The 22,085-nt window shown below is 47.0% G+C and overlaps 2 protein-coding genes across 10 annotated transcripts; one reads left to right on the top strand and one right to left on the bottom strand.

The window, feature by feature from the left end:
* Window positions 1–237: 237 nt before the first annotated feature.
* On the top strand, window positions 238–10,908 carry LOC117962708 (G protein pathway suppressor 2-like). 8 transcript variants are annotated; one of them, XM_059015340.1, is made up of 12 exons: window positions 238–450; window positions 1,886–2,001; window positions 2,752–2,861; window positions 3,908–4,020; window positions 4,293–4,372; window positions 5,496–5,566; window positions 5,875–6,049; window positions 6,127–6,228; window positions 6,566–6,645; window positions 6,863–6,955; window positions 7,454–7,537; window positions 8,532–10,908. In XM_059015340.1, exons 2-12 carry the CDS (start codon window positions 1,908–1,910, stop codon window positions 8,616–8,618), a joined length of 1,089 nt encoding a protein of 362 aa, XP_058871323.1. In that variant the 5' UTR covers window positions 238–450; window positions 1,886–1,907; the 3' UTR covers window positions 8,619–10,908. The 8 variants fall into 8 exon arrangements, with proteins under 8 accessions (XP_058871323.1, XP_058871322.1, XP_058871321.1 ...); XM_059015339.1 differs by having other exon boundaries at window positions 5,487–5,566; window positions 6,569–6,645; XM_059015338.1 differs by having other exon boundaries at window positions 5,487–5,566.
* Window positions 10,909–11,833: 925 nt separating this feature from the next.
* Window positions 11,834–19,578, bottom strand: LOC117404640 (eukaryotic translation initiation factor 5A-1). 2 transcript variants are annotated; one of them, XM_059015346.1, is made up of 6 exons: window positions 19,311–19,578; window positions 17,001–17,183; window positions 16,245–16,349; window positions 15,519–15,650; window positions 12,564–12,635; window positions 11,834–12,310 (listed from the first exon to the last, which is right to left on the bottom strand). In XM_059015346.1, the coding sequence occupies exons 2-5, from the start codon at window positions 17,166–17,168 to the stop codon at window positions 12,573–12,575; spliced, it is 468 nt and encodes a 155-aa protein (XP_058871329.1). In that variant the 5' UTR covers window positions 17,169–17,183; window positions 19,311–19,578; the 3' UTR covers window positions 11,834–12,310; window positions 12,564–12,572. The 2 variants fall into 2 exon arrangements, with proteins under 2 accessions (XP_058871329.1, XP_058871331.1); XM_059015348.1 differs by lacking the exon at window positions 19,311–19,578 and adding an exon at window positions 18,131–18,224.
* Between the last annotated feature and the right edge of the window lie 2,507 nt (window positions 19,579–22,085).

Below are 22,085 nucleotides of genomic sequence, written 5' to 3'. Positions count from 1 at the left end.
AACACGTGCACAGATTTACAGACACACAGACACAGAGGCAGGCAGACAGACAGGCAGACAGACAGACAGACAGGCACACTCATTAAAAAAAAAAGATTTACAAATGTCTGCAGCTGTGTATTGCATTTTGTTTCTGTGTAAAACAAAACACAAACTCTAAAAGACTACAAGTACCACAATTCCCTCAAACTTCATATTTGCGCCGGAAGTACACCTCTCCCAGGCGTTTGCCTTTGTTTCCGGTACAGGTCATGTCGCCGGAAATACGACGCAGTTGTGCTCTGAGAATTGTTTCCCGGAGATGGCGGGCGACGTCTGAAAGTAAATATTAAGATAAAAAAAAAAAACCATAAAAAAAAACAACTCGAGAAAACCCGAGGAATTAGAGACGAGGCCTGGGAAAATCTGCGAAAGCTCCAAACACCGGGCTTGAGTCGAACTGGAATCCAGGTAGTGACTATAAAAGAGCGGCTAAAGAAATCAAAACAAAACGGAGGGCTCGGTGGAGCGCAGTTCTGAGAGTTACACCCTTTGAAATAAACACAAAACCACACGTAAATATCGACATTAAAATAAAGTGTGTTCTTTTATGCGACAAAGCCCGCATTTGTGGACAGTTGTACTTGTCGCTGGGCCTGTACAGTTTTATAATAACGCAGGAAAGTGGACCGTTTTTATTTTATTTTAGTGAGTTTTCACGGAGACGTTACGAAATACGGTACATTCCGACGTCCCATTTAAACTATTATAAAAATGCACGAAAATTAAACCGTTGTAATAGTTTAAAGATTAAAACGTCGATTACAGGACTCCCCAAGGCTTTAGCACATTTTAATTCTACAGTTGTATAATTAATTGAACGTCATGATAGATACAGGAATATCGACACAAATATGACACATGTTCAGGGCTGGGAATAAGACTCCTGTTGCACAGCAGTGTCACCCAGTCCAGGTTTTACTACCAGCTTGATCAGCCCCCAGTGTGTATAGCTAACAAGCTCAGGGGTAAAACCAGGAATGGATCAAACTGCTGTGCAGTAGGAGTCTTATTTCCATCCCTGCATTGTTAAACCATATAAAAATGGTATGCAAAACATCCCAACGTGAATCGCTGACTGTGAAATGCATCCAGTTTAGTAACATGACTGGTACTGTTGCAAACCACTCTGGAGTGGGGCAGTACAATTTAGATTTAACTCGTTTAATCATTTTAATTGGTAATGTGATTAATAAAACTGTGCATGTGGTTTTTCTAATTAGAATAGCAGTGAATAATGGCAAAATAAATCCTATTCTATGGAGTCTCTACATAATACTTTAGAGAATATGAAATATATTGCAGGGGTGGGAATAAGACTCATGTTGCATAGAAGTTTCACCCATTTCCAGGCTTTACTTCCCACTTGATCAGCCCCAGTGTGTCTAGCTAACAAGCTCAGGTGTGTCTTATTATTAAACTCCTAGTAAAACCAGGAATGGATCAAACTGCTGTGCAACGGGAGTCTTATTTCCATCTGGTTTTCAAACTGTTATATTAGAAGTGTCTTGTTCGCATAAGAGAAAATGACTTGCTTTTTAAACTTGACCCTCTTACACCCTCTAGGGGCAGCAGTGTGGAGTAGTGGTTAGGGGCTCTGGTCTCTCGACCGGAGGGTTGTGGGTTCAATCCCAAGTGGGGGACACTGCTGCTGTACCCTTGAGCAAGGTACTTTACCTAGATTGCTCCAGTAAAAACCCAACTGTATAAATGGGTAATTGTATGTAAAATTAATGTGATATCTTGTAACAATTGTAAGTCGCCCTGGATAAGGGCGTCTGCTTAAGAAATAAATAATAATAATAATAATAATAATGTTGACCGTCCCGTTGTGTGGATCCTATAGGTGAACTTCGCCCACAGACGCCATGCCAGCCCTACTGGAACGCCCCAAGCTGTCCAACGCCATGGCGCGGGCACTGCACCGGCACATCATGAGAGAGCGAGAACGCAAGAGGCAAGGTGAGTGCGCCCGGGCTTATATACGGAGCGGCTGATCAGGTGGGGGTGTATCAGTACTCTGATGCTACAGTCAGGGCTGGCCTGAATTCTGTTTTCCAAATTGATTCCCGATTCCCGTTCCCCAGTAATCAATTCCAGCACGTTGTTGATCGCAATCGCGATTTGCAGCGTCCGGTTAAAATGAGATTCTCACAGACGCTGGCGACTTTTAAATTGAATCTGCTGTTTGTTAGTCAGTTAAATTGGCTTCAGATAAAAGCTGGTGAACAATGGCGACAGTTATTATATCGATTCGAGTTCCTTCGAAGGAAATGGAATTAAAAAACAGGAATTTACCCCAACCCTGGATGCTGTACCTCAATCAATCAATCAATCAATATTTATTTTCTATAGCGTCTTTCGTAGTGGACCACCATCACAAAACGCTTTACAAGACAGTGAGGGACAATGCACATTAAATACAGTGAAATACAGGACATGAAATACAACAGTACAAAACAATGCAAATACATTAAATACAGGCATAATACAATTAAATACAAGGCTAGGATGTGAATTCTAGACATTGTGGATGCATGTGTCATACACACACATACATACATACATACATACATACACACAGATATACACATGCATAAACAAACACTAGCATATACAAGTGTACTAGCAAACGCAGGCCTGGTACACAGAATGGGAAGTCAGTGAATAAATACATCAATAAAAAGCATTGTATCTCCTGACTCTTTGCAGAGGAAGAGGAGGTGGATAAGATAATGGAGCAGAAGATGAAGGAGGAGGAGGAGAGGAAGAGGAAGAAGGAGATCGAGGAGAGGATGTCTCTGGAAGAGACCAAGGAGCAGGTGAGAGAGTTTGGAGGGGAGGATGTCTCTGGAAGAGACCAAGGAGCAGGTGAGAGAGTTTGGAGGGGAGGATGTCTCTGGAAGAGACCAAGGAGCAGGTGAGAGAGTTTGGAGGAGAGGATGTCTCTGGAAGAGACCAAGGAGCAGGTGAGAGAGTTTGGAGGAGAGGATGTCTCTGGAAGAGACCAAGGAGCAGGTGAGAGAGTTTGGAGGGGAGGATGTCTCTGGAAGAGACCAAGGAGCAGGTGAGAGAGTTTGGAGGGGAGGATGTCTCTGGAAGAGACCAAGGAGCAGGTGAGAGAGTTTGGAGGGGAGGATGTCTCTGGAAGAGACCAAGGAGCAGGTGAGAGAGTTTGGAGGGGAGGATGTCTCTGGAAGAGACCAAGGAGCAGGTGAGAGAGTTTGGAGGGGAGGATGTCTCTGGAAGAGACTAAGGAGCAGGTGAGAGAGTATATGGGGTTGAGGTTGGGGTTGGGGGATGGAGTTGGGGTTTGGTTTGGGGGTTGGAGTTGGGGATGGAGTTGAGGTTGGGGTCGGGATGGGGTTGGGTTTGGGGTTGAGGGATGAGGTTGTGGGGATGGGTTTGGGTTTGGGGATGAGGTTAGGGTTAGGTTTAGGGCCGTAGAAGAATCGCATTGGGGTGTGAATTGAAAAGCCTGAACTGCCCCAGTGTGCACGGAGTCATGTGGTAACCCTACTTAAAGGGGTATAAATGAAGGCTTGTCACAGAATACTAGAAGCCTGGCAAACACAATGCAAACTGGGCTTCACTTTCACAGTGCGGGCTCGTTGCTGTTGATCCTACAGTCCTGAACCCATTAAGAACCACATTCATTATTCTTTGAAACAAATTCACAACCCGAGCTGTATTGATGTAATGTGATGCGTTCCGAATCAGTGTGCTGCCATTCTAGAAGTTTTCCCATCTTTCTGAAGTGTATGTTTACAGCATATATTCTTCCCTTGGTGCTTGTATTTCCTCACCCTGCTCTGAGCTGCTCCCCCTCTCTCTCCTCTCTCTCTCTTGTTCTCTCTCTCGCTCTCAGATCATGAAGATGGGGGAGAAGCTGCAGCTCCTGCAGGAGGAGAAGCACCAGCTGTTCCTGCAGCTCAAGAAGGTCCTGCACGAGGAGGAGAAGAGGAGACGCAAAGAGCAGAGGTAAGTCCGGACAATTATACAGCAATTACAATTACACAGGTGTGCCCAGGATCAATTACAATTACACTGCAATGGCATTTCATTACAAACGACTCAGTGTGTCTCTAATGATGTGCCAGCAGCCCAATAGCTGGAAGGGTAGATAATCCTTTCAGATTTGCTTGTGGTGCTGTCTCAGGGGCTTCAGTCCTGGGTGTCAGCATAAAGACAGTGTGTACAGGATCCAGACTGACGGGCAGTGTGGCGTGTTTTTGTTCGTCTGTGTTTGGCAGTGATATGACCACTCTGACTTCACAAACCTACCAGCAGGGAATGCCCCTTCATTCCAGCCCGCACCACCTGATCATGCAGGGTGAGTACTAATTATTATTATTATTATTATTATTATTATTATTATTATTATTATTATTATTATTATTAATTAGTCAATTAGCAGAGGCTTTTATACAAAGCGTCTTACAGAGACTAGGGGGGTGAACTATGCATCATCAACAACTGCTGCTGCTGCAGAGTCACTTCCAATAGGAGCTCGTTTGTTTTGCGTCTCATCCGAAGGACGGAGCACAAGGAGGTTCAGTGACTTGCTCAGGGTCACACACACACAGGGAGTCAGTGGCTGAGCCGGGATTTGAACCTCCTGGTGTCGAACCCCTTTCTCTAAGCGCTGGACCCCCCCGACCCTCCTCACAGAACAGCACAGAGGCTCCGCGGGACAGCGTAGAGCGGGGATTACAGGAGAACATTATTCAAAACACGTCTCCTAAATACAAAGTGGGGCTGACCCGACATGCTTCTAGAGAGAGAGAAGGAACAAAGTGGGGCTGACCCGACATGCTTCTAGAGAGAGAGAAGGAACAAAGTGGGGCTGACCCGACATGCTTCTAGAGAGAGAGAAGGAACAAAGTGGGGCTGACCCGACATGCTTCTAGAGAGAGAGAAGGAACAAAGTGGGGCTGACCCGACATGCTTCTAGAGAGAGAGAGAGAGAGAAGGAACAAAGGGACAACGTTTGGATATTTCAAAAGTTCTGTTTTAGTTGAAGTCGTTCGCTTCTTCAGTTTTTATTTTCCTAGTGCAGTTGTTCCATTTCATTCAGATTCATTCTGTTGTGTGTTCTCCTCCCCCCCTTGCCCTGTCTCCTCTCCTCTGCTCCCCCTCTCTTCTCTCCCCTCCCCCTCTCTTCTCTCCCCTCCCCCTTTCCTCTCCCCCCCCTCCCCCTCCCCTCCCCTCTCCTCCCCTCCCCTCCTCCTCCTCCCCTCCCCTCTCCTCCCCTCCACTCCCCTCCCCTCCCCCTCTCCTCTCCCCCCTCCCCTCTCCTCTCCCTCCTCCCCTCCCCTCTCCTCCCCTCTCCTCCCCCCCTCTCCCCCCCCCCCTCCTCCCCCCCCTCTCCTCCCCTCCCCCTCCCCCTTCCCCTATCCTTCTCTCCTCCCCTCCCCCTTCCCCTTCTCTCCTCCCCTCCACTTCAGGGAGTCCAGTGAATCACAATCGGTCCAGCGCTCTCCTCAGTGAACGCAGTAAGCAGCTCTTCCAGGCCCCAGTCATTTCGGTAAGAACCCAGAGAGCGTCTCAAAACTACCTCATGATGTTGTTTTTTTTAGGGGGCGTCTCAAAACTACCAGCTAACCTTTCTGGGGGTAGTGGTCTTTTAAAATCACTTATTAGACGGTAACGGCTACTTTGAATGAACTGTGTAAGATAAAATCATTATGCATGATATTTATTATCAGTCAAATACTAACTGAGACAGGGGGAAGCATGTAACCAACTCTAAATCACATGTATTTGTCATTCAAGAGCTATGAACTGTGAATCATGACCGCAGCGTTTGATTGGTGGTTTTGTGTCACGTGACAGGGGCGTCACTACCAGAGCCAGCCAGGCTTCAGTGGCGGAACCGCGGAACACGGGCAGTACCAGAGCAGCCAATCAGCACACGGCACCTACAGCGTGAGCCAATCACAGCACGCCTCTCAATACGCCCCCGGGCAGCCTGTGCCAGTGAGCTATGCAGGGAGCCCCCAGCTTAGAGGTACTGAGACCCTGAGTGTGTGTCTGTCTCCGCCTGTGTGTCTGTCTCTCTGTGTGTCTCTGCAGCGTGTGACTCAGGCTGTGTATCGCTTGCAGGTGCCTCTGCGTTCCAGACCATGCAGTACCTCCCTCACCAGCAGGGCGGCTACGCCATGCACAGCCACTTCACGCCCCAGCAAGGTGAGTCTGCACCCTGCCAGCCCCAGGATACAGCAGGGGCTGTACGACAGGGATGGGAATAAGACTCCCGTTGCAAAGCAGCTTCACCCATTCCAGGTTTTACAGGTTTTACCTCCAGCGTGTCTAGGCAACCAGCTCAGGGGTGTCTGATTAAACTCACCGCAGAAAGAGGAATGGAGCAAAGCGCTGTGCAACGGGGGTCTCATTTCCATCCCTGACTTAGTGATAAAATGTCTGAATGACCTTCACAATGGTGTTCACTAACCTCTCTCTCTCTCTCTCTCTCTCTCTCTCTCTCTCTCTCTCTCTCTCTCTCTCTCTCTCCTGTGTGTGTCAGCAGGTTTTATTCAGACTACAGGGATCCCCCTACAGAAGCAGTTGGAACATGCCAACCAGCAGTCTGGCTTCACTGACTCGGTAAAGAACAGCACCCCCCATTCCCCTCTCAGTGGTACAGTCCAGTGTTCGCTGATTCTGCCTGTGCTGCAGCCTATTACAAGTAACCATATAAGCAGTAAGAGATTCAGCGCTGGGAACAATGTTCTGAAACAGAGAAACGCTGATATTAAATTGGTGCGAAAATATCCCCAGCTCTCTCTAACCCCCCCGCCCTGGGTGTGTTTGTTTGTTTCAGAGCACACTGAGACCCATGCACCCCCAGGCTCTGCACCCCACCGCTGGGCTGCTGCCCACCCCCCCCATCACCGTGCAGATCCCCCCCGCCAAGGTGAGTGCCGGGGGGGGGGGGGCGGCAAAACTTCATTCTATAGGGTGGTGCAAAACTTTTGACCACAGCTGTACACAGAAACAAGTAGCGAATTTTTGTATGTAATTCTGTACCAGGTAAATGACCAAGTATAGCTAGATCATTTTGGTCTGTTTGGGTGTGCGTGCGTGTGTGTGTGTGTGTGCGTTTCTGCAAGAATTCAAATCCAGCAGACAGGTCTCTCTCTCTCCAAGGAGAATCCGACAAGGATAAATATATATATTTATATTTAGAAGTTCTCGCTTTTGAGCGAATATATTTAAAACATTAAAAAAATTGTACTGGTATCGCATGAGAAATTTGGTCGTTGTTGTTTTTTTTAATCTAATATGGATGAGTTGGTGGAAGTTGGAATGGAAGTAAAATCTCTGCTCTCTCTCTCTCACTCTCTCTCGCACTCTCTTCTCTCCTCTCTGCTCTCTCTCACTCTCGTTTCGTGTCTCTGTGTGTTTTGGACAGTCTGGCTTGCCGTACGCCCACCCCCCTCGCCCCGCCTCTCCAGGGAGTTTCACCCACGGGACCCCGCCTCAGCCCACACACTCTGTGAGTCTCGTTCCCTCATTCATTCGCACAGCGAAACACACCAGCGCTGCTCTTCCAGCCTCAAGCTGCATCTAACCTACCCTGTATCACTGCTTCGTACATCTCACATTCTCCATCAGAAAAGACAACACATGATACAGAAAACGCGACAGCCAGGAGCCCTCGTTAGGAGACTGTGTGCTGTTTGACCTGTGTTATTATAACAAGTATAAAAGCGCTGCTCTGATGGCATTATGGGGCAGCAGTGTGGAGTAGTGGTGAGGGCTCTGGACTCTTGACCGGAGGGTCGTGGGTTCAATCCCATGTGGGGGGGGGACACTGCTGCTGTACCCTTGAGCAAGGTACTTTACCTAGATTGCTCCAGTAAAAACTGTATAAATGGGGAATTGTATGTAAAAATAATGAGATATCTTGAAAGAATTGTAAGTCGCCCTGGATAAGGGCGTCTGCTAAGAAATAAAATAATAATAATAATAATTATGAGGCAAACGGGAACCACGATCATGACGCATATGAACCTGATCCGCGGTTTAAAGCCGCCTCCTCAAGACCCCCCTGTTCAGCCTGCGCTTGTAGATCTCCTGATCCGCCCCTCCTGCTCTGCGCTGGACTCGCCTGACCTCAGCACCACTAGCTGATGCGCTATCCTTGCGCTATTGCACTGCTAACATGTCACTGTAGATATAACTCGCTGTGATCCTAACTTGCTGCATCCTAGTTCATATTGTATTCTAGTAGTATTATTATTTGCACTGACTGTAAACTACACTGTATTTCAATACGAAGCTTGCATTGTAACCCTGTGCTGCCCTGTAACACCTGCGTGAGACGCCTGGGATAAAGGCGTCTGCCAAATACTAGTAATGATAATATTAATAATCTGTTATTTCAAACTGTGGCTCTAACCCTTTGAGACGTAGCACCTCGTTTATAATCCTGTATCCATTCTGATCCCTGAACGATCCTCTCTCTCTCTCTCTCCCCTCCTCGACAGGTGACTTTCCAGAGCTCCCCACAGCCCGCCCCTCGCCACGCCTACATCTCTCACAGCCAACCGGGACAGCGCTTCTACCACAAGTAACCGTGGCAACAGAGAGAGAGGGGGAGGGGGGCGTGTCCTAACCACCCTGGGCTTGTTAAAATCCTCTGCTGTCCTGTTTTGTTTTTCTAAGAAGATCTGTGGATTTCATTTCCGTGGCTTTTTACATTTTTTTTTTTCAGCGCTCCCTGTTTCCAAGCGAACTCAGTTCTGTGGGTCTCTAGGGTGAGATTTTTCTCTTTCGGTTCTGTGCGATCTGGTTCCCTAAAGCCTGTGTTCCAACAGGCAGCTTTTTCTGTTAACTTTTCACGAAACTCTCTGTAGGGAAGATGTTTTCTGCCAGCAGTTTTTCACCAGCTTAGCTCGGTGGAAAAATTCTGAAGAATGGATTTCACAATTTCTGTGACGTTTCCTGTATAATAACTGTAAGAGAAAATTGATGGGTTTTGAATGAGGCAACGCTATTCTTTTTTCTGGTTGAACAAATGTGTTTATAATCGTGAAATATCTGTTTTTAGACCCTGAAAAAATGTAACCCTGTCCGTGCCTGTTAAATACTCAATAGTGCTGAATTTAGTAAACTAAAAGAAACTTAATAAACTCACTGGCAAACGTTTCCACGAGAAGCCCATGTCAAATTCCACGCCAGACGCTTCAAAAGAAGACATTGGAAAAGACTTCTAGTCGCAAACGTTTGTCATGAAATTAAGTTTCTTTTAATGTATCAAGAATTTCAGCTACAAAGGAAATGATTCACGGACTCGAGTCACTCGCACTGCCTTTTCATCAAGAGGACCCAGCGTGGCTCGTTTTGGAGATTTGAATTGAACTCTGTAGACAATATAATACAATGGCTTTGTCTCTGGATGCATTAAACTGTAGAAAATCACATTAAAAGGATACACAAATCCAGACTGATTGCTTTTTCGGTACAGTGTTTTTTGAAATAGGCCACTAATGATGACATTGTAGCAGTGAAGGTGTCCAAATAATAAGAGAGATCATTATTAACTGGGTTTGCGTCACTGCACCAGAATTAAGTAGCTCAGTGGTTCAAGAAAGAGCTGGGCTGCAGTGTGGAAGGCAGCGGGTTTGAGTAGCTCTGGTTAGAGAAAGAAAGCAAGCGCTGGGCTGCAGTGTGGAAGGCAGTGGGTTTGAGTAGCTCAGTGGTTAGTGACAGCGCTGGGCTGCAGCGGGTTTGAGTAGCTCAGTGGTTAGTGACAGCGCTGGGCTGCAGTGGGTTTGAGTAGCTCAGTGGTTAGTGACCGCTGGGCTGCAGCGGGTTTGAGTAGCTCAGTGGTTAGTGACAGCGCTGGGCTGCAGTGGGTTTGAGTAGCTCAGTGGTTAGTGGCAGCGCTGGGCTGCAGCGGGTTTGAGTAGCTCAGTGGTTAGTGACAGCGCTGGGCTGCAGCGGGTTTGAGTAGCTCAGTGGTTAGTGACAGCGCTGGGCTGCAGTGGGTTTGAGTAGCTCAGTGGTTAGTGACAGCGCTGGGCTGCAGCGGGTTTGAGTAGCTCAGTGGTTAGTGACAGCGCTGGGCTGCAGTGGGTTTGAGTAGCTCAGTGGTTAGTGACAGCGCTGGGCTGCAGTGGGTTTGAGTAGCTCAGTGATTAGTGACAGCGCTGGGCTGCAGCGGGTTTGAGTAGCTCAGTGGTTAGTGACAGCGCTGGGCTACAGCGGGTTTGAGTAGCTCAGTGGTTAGTGACAGTGCTGGGCTGCAGTGGGTTTGAGTAGCTCAGTGGTTAGTGACAGTGCTGGGCTGCAGCGGGTTTGAGTAGCTCAGTGGTTAGTGACAGCGCTGGGCTGCAGTGGGTTTGAGTAGCTCAGTGGTTAGTGACAGCGCTGGGCTGCAGCGGGTTTGAGTAGCTCAGTGGTTAGTGACAGCGCTGGGCTGCAGCGGGTTTGAGTAGCTCAGTGGTTAGTGACAGCGCTGGGCTGCAGCGGGTTTGAGTAGCTCAGTGGTTAGTGACAGCGCTGGGCTGCAGTGGGTTTGAGTAGCTCAGTGGTTAGTGACAGCGCTGGGCTGCAGTGGGTTTGAGTAGCTCAGTGGTTAGTGACAGCGCTGGGCTGCAGTGGGTTTGAGTAGCTCAGTGTTTGGACAGAAAGAAAACTTATCTACAGCATTACAGAAGATTGCTACTGTCATTGTAAACTAAGGCCACATAATTGTGTACATTTACTGCTTTGATGTTCTCTGTACGTGTGTGTTTTTTTCTTCCTTTTAAATCTCTTTTTGTACCTCGCAATGCCTTTGTCTAATTGCTTTGCAATGATAATAATGTCTAGCATTTATATTTTTGTGGTCAACGAATAAAAAACAAGTGCTTTTTTTTTTTTTTTTTCCCCCCCCTGCTATTCCTTATCGACTTTTCTTAATTTACAAATCCTGAACTGATCCCCAATACTGAATCCCGCTGGTGGAGCTGCAGGACGCGATCCCGGTTACTGGGATGGAGCTGTCCACTGAGATCAGGCGAGGGTCGCTGGTTGATTCAGCATTCAGAGTGAAGAAACAGCGGCTCGGGTTTGTAGAGATCGCTGCTTTTCTTAGACTCTGCGGAGAACAGCGATCCACGCAAACCCAAGCAGCTGTTTCTGCACTCGTTTCCCTCTGCACAGTAAAACACCAGAGAGTATTGTTGTCTTACGAGTAAACCTACATCGAACTGTAACTCTGAAAAGCATTAGCCTGACTGTGCCTGGCCACTTTATTAGGCCCTGTGCCTAGTCTCAGGTTAACATGGCCCAGACTCCACAAGGCGCTGGAAGATCCATTCCCTCGTTAATATTGAGTGCAGAGAGGCAGGCAGAGGATCGGGATGACGAATCCTTCACACAGTCGGATTGAGATCGCTGTGGTGTCCGTGGAAGAAGTCTCTGTCGTGATCCTCAATCCATTCTGGCTCAGTTGAGGGGGGCGTTATTGAAAGCAGCCATCAGGGCTCAGCATTGTTGGCTGGACTGGATGCTTCAGTAAACTATTGGTTCAGCCTTCCAGAGTCATCAAGGGCCCCCGGGGTATACCAGGAGAACATGCCCCCCACCAGGGCTGTGCCAAATCGGAGGGGGGGAGACACACAGAGTAATAGCTAACACTTTAGTTTAGGGATCTGTTATAAAAAACAAAACAATGGCAGAAGTGTATAACTGTATTGCAAAAGCAAAACAACGGCATACAATTGGTGAGACAGACATAAAGACAGACAGACCTGAAAACCCCGCCCCCCTTATGAGGTTTGATTGAAGACACAGAAAGTAGTATTATTATTATTATTTTATTATGTCTCAGTCCTATAATTCTAGGTGATGCAAAACTTTTGGCCAGAGCTGTGTGTATATGTGTGTGTGTTCTGCTTCATTGCAACACCTGGCATCGCTGGTTAAAAAAAGGATTTTAAAGCAGGCAAAATCGATTTTTCTGGGGTTTTTTTGAGGTTGGTAGAGTACAGGAGGTTAGGAAACTGGAGCCATTGTGGCTCTAACACAGAGACGGCGTTGTGTGTTAACTACACAGCAGGAAGATCCAAAATGGCCGACACAGGGACTCGGTTTCATAAGCTTCTTGATACAATGGGTTGTGGCTTTGGGAGAGGTGCCAATTTTTTTTTTATTTCTTTATTTTTATTATTTCATCCCACAGGGTTCGAACGTAAAGACAACTCGCGAGAAAATGATAACCGTAGCCTTGCTGTTGTCTTCTGTTCGCATTGAGATCCAGCGCTTCTCCGTCCAGCTCCTGTGATGAGGAGGGAGGCGACAGAGACACATGCAGACAAGACAGGAAGGCAGAGAGAGAAGGAGACAGTCGGGAAGGAAGGAAGATGGACAGATAGACAGGCAGAGAGAGAGAGAGAGAGAGAAAAGAATCAGACAACGGCAGCCATGGATACACGCAGGTCCTAATAAAGTGGCCGGGCAGTGTAAGATAAGAATGACAGATTCTTCGAGAAGGTGAACGCGCAGGTTTTTTTTCTTAATAACTTGCTTACCTGTGCTGTTTATTTAGTCATGGCCTTGATAGCGACGGCGCACTCCTCGTTCATAGCGGACAGAACAGTGATCTGGAGAGAGAGGGAGAGGCGTGTGATATACCACTGTAACCTTTACAAAGGGTCCCTGTGATCCGTTCACACTGTATTACTGCAGGTTCCTCCATGCTTTCCAATGGTTTAATCTGCTTTACCAGACCTCTCTGTGCTTTACCAGACCTCTCTGTGCTTTACAATGCTTCCCTATGCTTTACCAGACCTCTCTGTGCTTTACAGTGCTTCCCTATGCTTTACCAGACCTCTCTGTGCTTTACAATGCTTCCCTATGCTTTACCAGACCTCTCTGTGCTTTACAATGCTTCCCTATGCTTTACCAGACCTCTCTGTGCTTTACAGTGCTTCCCTATGCTTTACCAGACCTCTCTGTGCTTTACAGTGCTTCCCTATGCTTTACCAGACCTCTCTGTGCTTTACAATGCTTCCCTATGCTTTACCAGACCTCTCTGTGCTTTACAGTGCTTCCCTATGCTTTACCAGACCTCTCTGTGCTTTACAGTGCTTCCCTATGCTTTACCAGACCTCTCTGTGCTTTACAATGCTTCCCTATGCTTTACCAGACCTCTCTGTGCTTTACAATGCATCCCTATGCTTTACCAGACCTCTCTGTGCTTTACAGTGCTTCCCTATGCTTTACCAGACCTCTCTGTGCTTTACAGTGCTTCCCTATGCTTTACCAGACCTCTCTGTGCTTTACAGTGCTTCCCTATGCTTTACCAGACCTCTCTGTGCTTTACAATGCATCCCTATGCTTTACCAGACCTCTCTGTGCTTTACAATGCTTCCCTATGCTTTACCACACCTCTCTATGCTTTACAATGCTTCCCTATGCTTTACCAGACCTCTCTGTGCTTTACAATGCATCCCTATGCTTTACCACACCTCTCTATGCTTTACAATGCTTCCCTATGCTTTACCACACGTCTATGTGCTTTACAATGCTTCCCTATGCTTTACCAGACCTCTCTGTGCTTTACAATGCTTCCCTATGCTTTACCAGACCTCTCTGTGCTTTACAAAGCTTCCCTATGCTTTACCAGACCTCTCTGTGCTTTACAATGCTTCCCTATGCTTTACCAGACCTCTCTGTGCTTTACAATGCTTCCCTATGCTTTACCACACCTCTCTGTGCTTTACAATGCTTCCCTATGCTTTACCACACCTCTCTGTGCTTTACAATGCTTCCCTATGCTTTACCAGACCTCTCTGTGCTTTACAATGCTTCCCTATGCTTTACCAGACCTCTCTGTGCTTTACAATGCTTCCCTATGCTTTACCACACCTCTCTGTGCTTTACAATGCTTCCCTATGCTTTACCAGACCTCTCTGTGCTTTACAATGCTTCCCTATGCTTTACCACACCTCTCTGTGCTTTACAATGCTTCCCTATGCTTTACCAGACCTCTCTGTGCTTTACAATGCTTCCCTATGCTTTACCACACCTCCCTGTGCTTTACAATGCTTCCCTATGCTTTACCAGACCTCTCTGTGCTTTACAATGCTTCCCTATGCTTTACCAGACCTCTCTGTGCTTTACAGTGCTTCCCTATGCTTTACCAGACCTCTCTGTGCTTTACAGTGCTTCCCTATGCTTTACCAGACCTCTCTGTGCTTTACAATGCTTCCCTATGCTTTACCAGACCTCTCTGTGCTTTACAGTGCTTCCCTATGCTTTACCAGACCTCTCTGTGCTTTACAGTGCTTCCCTATGCTTTACCAGACCTCTCTGTGCTTTACAATGCTTCCCTATGCTTTACCAGACCTCTCTGTGCTTTACAATGCATCCCTATGCTTTACCAGACCTCTCTGTGCTTTACAGTGCTTCCCTATGCTTTACCAGACCTCTCTGTGCTTTACAGTGCTTCCCTATGCTTTACCAGACCTCTCTGTGCTTTACAGTGCTTCCCTATGCTTTACCAGACCTCTCTGTGCTTTACAATGCATCCCTATGCTTTACCACACCTCTCTATGCTTTACAATGCTTCCCTATGCTTTACCAGACCTCTCTGTGCTTTACAATGCATCCCTATGCTTTACCACACCTCTCTATGCTTTACAATGCTTCCCTATGCTTTACCACACGTCTATGTGCTTTACAATGCTTCCCTATGCTTTACCAGACCTCTCTGTGCTTTACAATGCTTCCCTATGCTTTACCAGACCTCTCTGTGCTTTACAAAGCTTCCCTATGCTTTACCAGACCTCTCTGTGCTTTACAATGCTTCCCTATGCTTTACCAGACCTCTCTGTGCTTTACAATGCTTCCCTATGCTTTACCACACCTCTCTGTGCTTTACAATGCTTCCCTATGCTTTACCACACCTCTCTGTGCTTTACAATGCTTCCCTATGCTTTACCAGACCTCTCTGTGCTTTACAATGCTTCCCTATGCTTTACCAGACCTCTCTGTGCTTTACAATGCTTCCCTATGCTTTACCACACCTCTCTGTGCTTTACAATGCTTCCCTATGCTTTACCAGACCTCTCTGTGCTTTACAATGCTTCCCTATGCTTTACCACACCTCTCTGTGCTTTACAATGCTTCCCTATGCTTTACCAGACCTCTCTGTGCTTTACAATGCTTCCCTATGCTTTACCACACCTCCCTGTGCTTTACAATGCTTCCCTATGCTTTACCAGACCTCTCTGTGCTTTACAATGCTTCCCTATGCTTTACCAGACCTCTCTGTGCTTTACAATGCTTCCCTATGCTTTACCACACCTCTCTGTGCTTTACAATGCTTCCCTATGCTTTACCAGACCTCTCTGTGCTTTACAATGCTTCCCTATGCTTCACTAAAAAAATATCCACTACCATTAACTGAGGAGGTATGGGGGGATGGTGGGGGGGGGAAACAAGAAGGAAGCGACTTGGGTGCAGCACCCAGCCCCACTCACCAGGATCTCCTCCCCTGCCTCGTACTTGCTCTCAATCTCCTTGCCCAGCTCTCCCTCGGGCAGCCTCAGGTCCTCCCGCACCTCCCCGCTGTCCTGGAGCAGAGAGAGGTATCCGTCCTGGATCCCGATCAGCTGAGGGGGAGGAGCAATCAGAGAGAGCCTGCTACCCAGCCCGCTTCACACCGGGAATAACCAACAGTAATCCACACAGCCACTAGAGCCACACTGCTTCCCTCCCTCCCAGTCCCTCCTCAGCTCTGAGCTCTAGAGCCACACTGCTTCCCTCCCTCCCAGCCCCTCCTCAGCTCCATTAGAGCCACACTGCTTCCCTCCCTCCCAGTCCCTCCTCAGCTCCACTAGAGCCACACTGCTTCCCTCCCTCCCAGTCCCTCCTCAGCTCCACTAGAGCCACACTGCTTCCCTCCCTCCCAGCCCCTCCTCAGCTCCATTAGAGCCACACTGCTTCCCTCCCTCCCAGTCCTTCCTCAGCTCCACTAGAGCCACACTGCTTCCCTCCCTCCCAGTCCCTCCTCAGCTCCACTAGAGCCACACTGCTTCCCTCCCTCCCAGTCCCTCCTCAGCTCCACTAGAGCCACACTGCTTCCCTCCCTCCCAGTCCCTCCTCAGCTCCACTAGAGCCACACTGCTTCCCTCCCTCCCAGTCCCTCCTCAGCTCCACTAGAGCCACACTGCTTCCCTCCCTCCCAGTCCCTCCTCATGCTGTACCTGATAGTCGTTCCTCTTGATGTTCGGCACGTCCATGTTGTGAGTTGAAGGGCAGATGTCTTCGTGCTTCTTTCCACTGAAGATGTCGATCCCGACCATGTGGACCTGCGGGGACACGGCCCGCACAGAGCGGTCAGTGAGGACAGGGGAGGTGGGCCAGCACGGGGGTCGAACCCGGGACAGCTGGCGAGCTCCTGTGCAGTTTCTTAACGTCAAGAGAAGACTGACTGACAGGCACCAGGGATGGAAATCAGACTCCCATTGCACAGCACTTTGATCCATGCCTGGTTTTACTAAGAGTTTAATAATAAGACACACCGAGCTTGTTACCTAGACACACTGGGGGCTGATCAAGCTGGTAGTAAAACCTGGAATGGGTGACACTGCTGTGCAATAGGAGTCTTTATTGCAGAACAATTTCCCCATTCACTGAATTCTTAACAGTGGCTTCCGTCTCTAGTACCATGTAATGCATTACAGACAGACAGACAGACAGGCAGGCAGGCAGACAGACAGACAGATAGACACACAGACAGACAGATAGACAGACAGATACACACACACACACACAGAGACAGACATACAGACACAAAGACAGGCAGACAGACACACAGAGGCTCCAGTCTCTAGTGCCATGTAATGCATTACAGACAGACACACAGACAGACAGACAGACAGGCAGGCAGACAGACAGGCAGGCAGACAGACAGACACACAAAGGCTCCAGTCTCTTCCCTGATGCCAGCCCCTCCTCACCTTGGCATGGCCGTGCTTGCCTGTCTTGGAGGTGCTCATCTCCACGATCTTGCAGGGCCGGCCCTTGAGCACCACAAAGCCGTTCTTGCGCAGGGCGGAGCACTGCATGGGGAAGGTGGACGAGGCGCCAGCATCGCCCGTCTGGAAATCCAAATCCGCGTCCGCCATCACTCCTCTCTGCGTCTGAGGGAGGGGGGAGGAGACGCCCGTCAGCCCGTCAGGTCACTTCGTTAGCATTATTAACGAGTCGTTTAGCAGACGCTTTTATCCAAAGCGACTTACAGAGACGAGAGGGTGAACTCTGCATCATCAACAACTGCTGAGTCACTTATAACAGACCCTGTTTGTCTCATCCGAAGGACGTACCACACTATTCACCCTGACTAGGGAGATCTCATTGAATACAGCAATGGAAACAAAGTGTTGCATAGCAGTGTGATCCAGTCCAGGTTTTACTAGGAGTTTAATAATAAGACACACCAGAGCTTGTTACCTAGACACACTGGGGCTGATCAAGCTGGTAGTAAAGCCTGGACTGGATGACGCAGCTGTGCAATAGGAGTCTTATTTCCATCCCTATAATAGGACAGAATTTAATTGTTCTTTAATGTTCCCAGTGGTTTAGGTAGTCACTTGGTGGTCCAGTGGTCAAAGAAAAGGCTCAGCCACTGACTCCCTGTGTGTGTGTGACCCTGAGCGAGTCGCTGAACCTCCTTGTGCTCCGTCCTTCAGATGAGACGTCAAACAAACAAGCTCCTATTGGAAGTGACTCTGCAGCAGCAGCAGCAGTTGTTGATGATGCAGAGTTCACCCCCCTAGTCTCTGTAAATCGTTTTGGATAAAGGCTATATTTCTAATATTCTATATAATCCAATTAAAATTGTACCTCCAAAAAGAGTGTTTATACAATAAATAATTAAATAAATACATATTTATTATATAGTTAGTTTCTTTCAATATATGTATAACGAACGGATGTGCACAAAAGATCAGTTTTATGGAATATTGTTAAGCTAATCACTTTAACTCAAACATCACTCGCCAAATAAAACGAATGTGTGAAACTTATTTTAAACAGTGATTGCTTTACTCTATAATGTTTTAAACGAAATCTAGTAACGTCACGTTACCTACCACAGCACTGCTATCACAGGAACCAGATCAACTTGATTCTGTTTTAAAAAAGATATATATAAATGCTTGAATATATCCAAACACGATCCTGCGCTTACAAATACACTCCGAAATAGGCTCAGAAACGTGTTTAAAATTAAGGTAAGTACATAAGGCAACGTAACGGGCCCTCAGTCCTCATTAACAAGACAACTAAAACTTGAAATGATAATTAATTTCTGTGTGTTTTAGTTGTTTTTCAGTAAAAAAAAAAAAAAAAAAGCCAATGAATTTGTATTTTGTAAATGTTTATAAACGACCTGGCCCAGCACCGGCTATGCCAGTACTGCCGTTTGCTGTCTATGCGCCTAAACGGTGTCGGTACATTGCCCTGACGTTACTCAGAGAAACATGAGACAGTAATATCACTGATATATATGTGTGTGTGGCAGTCTAAATTATGGAAATATAATGGTGAAAAAAGGCCCACACTGCTTCAAATTCTCAGGGCCCAGGCTGCCTCGGTTTATCGTAACTGTGACTGGGGGGGGGGGGGGCGGGGGTCATTCAAAGGAAAAGGTCGCCGCCCCGCAGCAGCAACAGCAGGTGCAAAAGCCACACTGCTACCCGGTAACTTAAGTAATGTAAAAGGCAACCGCTAGCGGGAGGAAAAAAGTGACAGCGACTCAGAGAGAGAGCCCAAAACGGGCTGACGCTAGCCAAATGCCAACCAACACGCACACCCATGGAAATATACTATGACCGTTTGTAATAATATGCTGACTTTTTTTATATAGATGCTGGTATTCTATTTTAATTCAGTCAGTTTGCTAGCATGACAAAAAAAAATCACCTCATGTCAGTGATTATAACACTGTACATTGAACAACCAACCTAGGCTTGTTCTAGAAATCACAGTCGGTGGGGAGGGGAGAGGGGGGGTGAACAACGTTTTATTTAATCTGTTTCTCTCTGGCAATAACGGCTAGCGGGTCCATTGTGAGAATGAAAACAATCAAATCAAATTTAAAAAACGAATAACCGCCGCTCACGCGCAAAAGCCGTTATTTTCTCCAAATATAATGAATTAACTCAGCGCGAGATTAGAACGTAGAGGGGAGGAGGAGAACTGGCTTGTGCGCGCTCCCGACCAGTACAAGTGTCCTAATAATAAAAGTTGTTTCGCGGTTTACTCACCCCGTCCGCTGTCTTTCTTTCCTTGTGTTTTTTTTTTTTTTGTTGTTGTGATTGAGCGCTCGTCTGTCTCTGCTTGTCTCTCCTCCCCCACCTAAGCTTGCTCTCCTCGCTGCTGCGGCGTGTTCTTCTTCGAAGCTGCCCCTCCTGCTGTTCCTATGCGGCGGTGTCTTGCGGCTGCTCGCCCAGTCAAGTCCAGGGTGAGGCGGCGGCGGCGGCGGCGGCTTCACAGAAACTCTGGCGCTCGTTAACACACCGGCGCGCCGCCGCCGCCGCCTCCGCCACTGCGCCTGCGCGTCACCTCTCAGCCCTCTGACTCGAAAAGGCGAGACGACGGCGAGGACGCGCGCTACCGGGCTCTCTCCGTGACAGATTTTATTTTCATTTTTTTTTAAAGATATAACACACGGGTTGGGAGTGACTTACGACCGCGTTTTTAACTCACTTTCAAAAGGACAATCTGTGTAATAGATATTTATTCATATCTGTGTCTCTCTTTTTTTTTTGCGGTTACGTGTGGTAGCGAGAACGAGCGGTGTCGGGAGCGCGCTTGCTGTTTCATTGTCAGGGATTTCTCTATCACGACGCAGTAATGGTGACAGGCCAATATCAATGCAGTACTGAAATGTTAGGGGTTTTTTTCAGAAACAACAGCAAAACGGGGACCGCTCCACCTTAAAAGTCATGTTAGTCATAATAGCACATGTAAATATATCATATGCTGGAGTAGTAATGTATTAATTTATGCCAGCGCATGCTTTTTCTAGGAAAATTGGGTGAGGGAAAATAATTACCTCATAAAAACAAAATGTAGTTTATTAATAATAATAATAATAATAATAATAATAATAATAATAATAATAATAATAATAATAATAATAACAATAATAAAGATGTTCAAATCCAACCCGCAACAGGCCGATGCATCTTTTAAGCGAGGTTTTGAAAAAAAACAAAAAAACACTGGCAATATACCAACGGTATCACTGGTCCCCCCTTTAAAGGGGTAATAACCAACAAGGAAGGTAAGGAAATGGATTTTAAAGAAAAAAAGAAGGGATTTTAATGTAACGGTGTGTATTGGATTGTCAGAATCGAGTACGCAACCCTAACTGTGGTTTTAAATAAACTGGCGGTAGGCCGTTCCCCGAGCACAGATCACGTGGGCAGCTGCCCGCTAATTTTAGATCCTGCAACCGGACTCCCCTGACCTATCTGTGTCCGGGACGGGAAGGGAGGGGGGCCGGTGTGGGGCAAAGCGGGGTGTAGCTTTAATTATATCACCCTATCTGGCTTTGCCCCAAGGAGCTAATTTATTATACCCGACCAGCTGTGTGCGGGCTCCACTGGGGTGGGGCTATCGGTCTATACTAAACGCCTCTCTTCACAGTGTCGGCTCGGTGATCCAGTGGTTAAAGAAAGGGGGCTTGTTACCAGGAGGTTCAGGGTTCAATCCCAGCTCACTCACTGTGTGTGTGTGACCCTGAGCAAGGCACTTGTGCACCGTCCTTCGGATGAGACGTCAAACAAACGAGCTCCTATTGGAAGTGACTCTGCAGCAGCAGCAGTTGATGATGCAGAGTTCACCCCCTAGTCTCTGTAAGTCGCTTTGCATAAAAGCTTCTGCTAAATGTTTCATTAATAATTAAATAATTTCATAATATTAAAATGTAGTACAGTTTTACATTGGCCAGTCTTTCTACACCAGGTAAACAGTCTTTATACCAGTAAGCGCCATCTAGTGCATAGCTGGTGTATTACCAGCAACAACAAAAAAATATCCAAAGTGGAAGAGCTCTAGATGGCGCTGGCTCTTACTTTTATCAGATAAGTTACTTATTATTATTATTTATGTATTTATTTATTTGGCAGGCGCCTTTACAGCACAGGGTTACAATGCAAGCTTCATATTTAAATACAGTGTAGTTTACAGTCAGTGCAAATAATAACACTACTAGAATACAATATGAACTAGGATGCAGCAAGTTAGGATTACAGTGAGTTATATCTACAGTGACAGATTAGCAGTGCAATAGTGCAAGGATAGCGCAGCAGCTGAGGATCCAGTAACGTGGTGCTGAGGTCAGGCGAGTCCAGCGCAGAGCAGGAGGGGCGGATCAGGAGATCTACAAGCGCAGTCTGAACAGGGGGGAAGCTCTGATGGGCTGAAGCGCCACCTGCCGTTCGGGAGTGATCTTATGTTCTTTAGCTAAGATTAAGATATATATCTATATCCAAGGAGGCTGTGTGGTCCAGTGGTTAAAGAAACGGCCTTGTAACCAGGAGGTCCCCGGTTCAAATCCCACCTCAGCCACTGACTCATTGTGTGACCCTGAGCAAGTCACTCAACCTCCTTGTGCTCCGTCTTTCGGGTGAGACGTAGTTGTAAGTGACTCTGCAGCTGATGCATCGTTCACACACCCTAGTCTCTGTAAGTCGCCTTGGATAAAGGCGTCTGCTAAATAAACAAATAATATATATATATATATATATATATATTAAGCAGAATTTATTTGTCACGAATCGTGTAATGTGACAGTGCTCTTTTCTCACGCGTTGTTCCACCAAATCAGACCTAGTTTTATAGACCTCGGTTTGGTTACATTGTGTAAAAATACACGTTTACTATGAACCGTTGTACCTAACTTTAATTCCTCAAAACACACACACACACACACACACACACACACACAGAGGGCGCCAAATGACAGAAGTTTTGTTTTAAAAAAAAAAAAAATACGAGTTTTTTTTTCATAAGATTTTACCCTTATTTTGCGT

This window comes from Acipenser ruthenus, chromosome 50 (assembly GCF_902713425.1).
Source record: "Acipenser ruthenus chromosome 50, fAciRut3.2 maternal haplotype, whole genome shotgun sequence".
In the NCBI taxonomy this organism is placed as follows: Eukaryota; Metazoa; Chordata; class Actinopteri; order Acipenseriformes; family Acipenseridae; genus Acipenser; species Acipenser ruthenus.
This window is presented reverse-complemented; position numbering and strand designations above follow the sequence as displayed.

Coding starts and splice junctions, on each gene's coding strand:
- LOC117404640 (XM_059015346.1), bottom strand. CDS start 17,168: ATGGCGGACGCGGATTTGGATTTCCAGACGGGCGATGCTGGCGCCTCG. Junction 16,350..17,000: donor GCAAGCACGGCCATGCCAAG/GTGAGGAGGGGC, acceptor GTGTCCCCGCAG/GTCCACATGGTCGGGATCGA. Junction 12,636..15,518: donor AGGCAGGGGAGGAGATCCTG/GTGAGTGGGGCT, acceptor CTCTCTCTCCAG/ATCACTGTTCTGTCCGCTAT.
- LOC117962708 (XM_059015338.1), top strand. CDS start 1,908: ATGCCAGCCCTACTGGAACGCCCCAAGCTGTCCAACGCCATGGCGCGG. Junction 2,002..2,751: donor GCGAGAACGCAAGAGGCAAG/GTGAGTGCGCCC, acceptor GACTCTTTGCAG/AGGAAGAGGAGGTGGATAAG. Junction 6,646..6,862: donor AGTCTGGCTTCACTGACTCG/GTAAAGAACAGC, acceptor TGTTTGTTTCAG/AGCACACTGAGACCCATGCA.